The sequence below is a fragment of the Oryzias melastigma genome, linkage group LG5 (assembly GCF_002922805.2).
Source record: "Oryzias melastigma strain HK-1 linkage group LG5, ASM292280v2, whole genome shotgun sequence".
Taxonomy (NCBI): Eukaryota; Metazoa; Chordata; class Actinopteri; order Beloniformes; family Adrianichthyidae; genus Oryzias; species Oryzias melastigma.
In genome coordinates this window covers 37125199-37129650 of record NC_050516.1, presented here as the reverse complement: position 1 = coordinate 37129650, position 4452 = coordinate 37125199, and the positions used below count along the sequence as shown (strand labels likewise).

The 4452-nt window shown below is 45.0% G+C and overlaps 1 protein-coding gene across 2 annotated transcripts in view; it reads left to right on the top strand.

The window, feature by feature from the left end:
• The window catches only part of lmcd1 (LIM and cysteine-rich domains 1), a 19949-nt gene that overhangs the window by 11518 nt on the left and 3979 nt on the right, over positions 1-4452 (top strand). For both annotated transcript variants that reach the window (XR_004947972.1, XM_024269696.2), the window contains exons 4-6: positions 1662-1811; positions 1878-2081; positions 3225-3443. Coding sequence is in view for 1 of the 2 variants with exons in the window: in XM_024269696.2 (XP_024125464.1) it covers positions 1662-1811; positions 1878-2081; positions 3225-3443 (573 nt within the window). In the remaining variant the exon portion in view is untranslated. The remainder of the gene's footprint in view (positions 1-1661; positions 1812-1877; positions 2082-3224; positions 3444-4452) is intronic.

Genomic DNA, 4452 nt, shown 5'->3' with positions numbered 1-4452 from the left:
CCATCTATCATCCATCCACCATCCATCCATCTATCATCCATCATCCATCCATCATCCATCCGTCATCCATTCATCATCCATCCATCATCCATCCACCATTCATTCATCATCCATCCATCATCCATCTATCCATCCATCATCCATCCATCTACCCATCATCCATCCATCATCCACCCATCATCCATCCATCAACCTCCATCATCCATCCATCCATCAACCATCCATTGATCCATCATCCATCCATCATCCATCCATCATCCATCCACCATCCATCCATCCATCATCCATCCATCATCCATCCATCATCCATCCACCATCCATCCATCATCCATCAACCTCCATCATCCATCCATCATCCATCCATCCAACCATCCATCATCCATCCATCATCCACCCATCCATCATCCATCCATCCATCAACCATCCATTGATCCATCATCCATCCATCATCCATCCATCCATCATCCATCCATCATCCATCCATCATCCACCCATCAACCTCCATCATCCATCCATCAACCTCCATCATCCATCCATCCATGCCATTGATCAGTACCTCAGGCCGGTCCGGTGGACTGAGTGGTTTGACAAACATCCTGCTGCCAGATACTCAGGTGTTCTGGATCTGACCGCGCCGGCAAAGGTGCCTGGCGTGCTGAGTCCTTTCTGCTTTGGATTTTATTAAATGTTCGTCCAGATAAACAGCTGAACCTTTTAGGTTTTCCCTTTCCTTCATCAGAGCTGTCTTTCATGACTGATAAGAATCGCTGGTTTATCCGTCTCATTTCTCCCGGGAAGCAGTCGCCAGAACTTGATGGCATCCAGATCCAGGAAATCCCTTTAGACGTGACAAATGTTTTAACTTGGGTTTCCACAATCTCGTCTGCAGGCCGAGCAGCAGCCCCGTTAGCCTCTGTGTCAGCATTAGCTCAGATTTTGAATCCAGTCAGAATGACATGATTCATTCTTGGTTGTTGTTCAGTGTCCTCCACTCTGTCTGCAGGTCAAGTCGATTTTCATGTTGTTCATTCCTCGCTCTGTCCCGGTGGATCTCCTCCACGAGTTGTAACAGAGATGTTTGCTTTGACTCCAGTTCCATCAGTGGAGTTAGCTTAGCTTGGAGCTCTTGTTCTTCTGATGTCTGAAATGTCAGAAGTGTCCTGGTTTTGCTTCAGGCTCATGGTCAGCTCTCTCTTGCAGAATTACTACTTGTTTTGCAGTAATTCTGTGATAAGTCACGGTTAAAGTGGTTAGAAGGTGAAGACAGCTGAATACACATGTCCGCTCGTGAGCCAGAAAAAAATAATCAATTAACCTGAAAAGGATATTTTTGACGTCTGAGAGGAAGCCAGACAGCCTGGAGAAAATCCTCACATGCACCAGGAGAACCTGCAAACTCTGCACTGAAAGGGTCCAGCCGGGATTCAAACCAGAACCGTCTCACTGTGAGGTGAAGGTGCTAACCACTGCACCACAGTGCAGCTCTACAACACGTCTCAATGAAAATGATGAAACCGTTGTACTGTCAGCTGCAGAGGGAGTTCCTCCGACTCAAAACGTTTCTATAGACAGACTCTTTTGAGCGGGAAAGTGATGTTTGCTCCAAAACAAACGACTCCAACATGACCTGAAACCGAGTTCCCGGTTTGTCCTCTCCCCAGGCCATGCAGTACATGGAGCTCCTACCGGAAAGCCTTCGGCCCGTCTCCGGGAGCGCCGGATCCCTGCAGCGGCGCCGGCAGCTCCTCCATCAGCTGCCAGCGTACGATCACGACCCCATGAAGTGTCCGAGTCTGGCCAGTGAGGAGGAGGTGAAGGCCTTCTCCTGAAGCCTCTTTGGGTCCAAAGAAGATATGTAACACTGTGCTCCTCTGCAGATATCAACCATGCTGCTGTTTGTGAAGCAGTACAAGCAGGAAGTGCTGGGGGTGGGGGAGGTGGCCTTACCTGGTGAGTCTGCAGCTCTGAAGGAAGCCGTTCTCCTGAGGACGGTAAAGGAGTCTGGGCAGCAACAGGGCCACACGTCTGCCAGCGCCGCCGCCGCCGAGGGCTCCAATGGAACAGACGGCATGACTGAATATGTGAGTGGAGATGAGAGTTTATGGAACATCCAACAACTACTATTTGGTGAAAAAGTACGAAACTCAAAATGTATCTATGATCCTCCTCTGTGTGAAGACACTGATTCTCACCATAATTATCAACAATGACAACAAGCTAGGAAACAGAAATCAATATTCAACACTTTATTAATCTCAGTAATTGTTACATTTTCAGAACATCACTAACATCACTACATTTCATGAGAAAAATGTCTTATTTTCACTATGTTGTTCCATGTTTATCAACTATGTAATGTTAAAGAAAAATCAACTTACACATTATTAAACAAATATTGTCACATTTTGAACTAATGACCAGATCTGCAGCATTTTTAACTAAATTAATGATCACTGAACTGGAGTAGGACAAAGGTCACCTAAACTTATCTAATGTTCATGTATCAACAACACATTTTTAAGACGTTTTAATTTTTAAATCTATGTAAATGCAAGTGTCATTTTAAAAAAAATGTGAGTTGTGCTACATTTGGAAGAGACCTGAGGGCACCTGGCTGGTGACCCCTGATCTACACCCGTCACTGCAAGGATAGGCCACTGAAGTTCCTGGTTGAAACAGCTGCGGCAGCATGGAAAACCCAGCAGAGACCGCTGCTGCAAACAGCTCCAACTCACCTGACTGTCCGTTAGAGAAGCCGGTCTGACAGCGTCTCTCCAAAAGCCCTAAATGTGTCATTGCTTCGTCAACGGTGACATCAGCAGCAGGTCACCTGGAGTAAGAAGGAATGAGAAACAGAGAACTTCTTCTCTGTCACTTTTACATTCCCTTAGTAAAGTCCTTCTGACCTTAATCCGTGCGGTCTGGGTGTTAACGCGGGACACAGGTCTGTATGGAAGTGGTGATCTGCATTATTAATGTGGTTCGTTTTGTTTCAGGTCCTGTTTTAACATTTTCAAATGATTTATTACCAACATCAGATGTTTGTGTTACGTCAAAGCTTATTATGTTTTCTTCTCCATCATTGACATGATCATCTGAGCTTAAACCACACGGTTAAAGTAGGAAAAATGTCAATAATGCGACGTCATCATTTGCTGTTTTCCTTCAGCCTGAATGTGTTGAAATGCAGGAATAGTTTCTAACGTTCCCGTTTCCTCCTCTAGCGCTGTACTGGCTGTAAAGCAGAGGTAGCCAAGGAGAGTCCAGTTGTCTACGCCGAGCGTGCCGGTTACCATGGCGCCCTGTGGCATCCCACCTGCTTCAGGTGCTCAGAGTGCAGCCAGAGTCTGGTGGACCTGGTCTACTTCTGGTCCAGCCAGAAGCTGCTGTGTGGACGACACTACTGTCAGTCGGTGTGGCCCAGATGTTCCGGCTGTGACGAGGTGAGAGTTCTGTTGATGTTCTGAGGCCGACTGCAGGAGTTCACCGACAGACTGGTTCTGACTGAACCCTGCTGTAATCAGAACATGGAGCCTGTTTACTGTAGTGTTACAGGGACATCAGAACTGCCAGGAGGAGACTGGAAAACAAATCAGCTCAGTCAACATTTGTCAGGAAATAACTAACCAAAGCAGGACTAGATATTCAAAAAGCTTTAAGAAATGATGAACACTGCATGTAGATGACAGTTGTCTGACCTCATTCAGGTCATTGGACAGTTCAGAGTTTCACAGATAAAATGTCTTCATCTTTTTCTGAGCATAAAGTATTTATCTCAAATAAATAAATGTATATGTATTAAAAAATATCAATGTTTCTACAACTTTACCAAAAAGTATTTCTGCTACATGTGAAATTCCATCAGCAGAAAGAGATAAAAAATAATAATTGGAAGAATGTTCCTTTTCTTTTGGAAGAACTTGATAGTATAAAAACAAACATAAGTAATAGAAATGAGTTTTACAGTATTACCAAAATAAAACTAAAGAGTCAGGTGAAGTTAGTCTAAAATGGTATCTGGGTTTATGACCCGGTACCACAGAAAAGAACCACCAGAACCACCACCGGTCTGTCGGTGGAGTTCTGACCCAAACCTAAAGACACGGCCGCGGCGTCTCGCCCACTCAGTTTTATTTCAATAACAATAGACAGTTCCAAAAGGATCGGGTTCTCCCGAGTCCAAAAGTTCTTCTGGTCATCACAGACGCCCTGTTCTGTGTGTGTTATCATGTATATCAGCTCTCACATTTTCAAACCTGCTACAAACATTCCACATCTTCGAATGTTTCCTCCACGGGTTTGTGGCGTCTTCAGTGTTTCGTTGGGAATCAAACTGTCAAATTATAAATCTTTTTATTCAGGTTTAGAATGTGACGAATGTGAGACAGACAGACAGACAGACAGACAGACAGGCAGACAGACAGACAGACAGACAGACAGACAGACAGACAG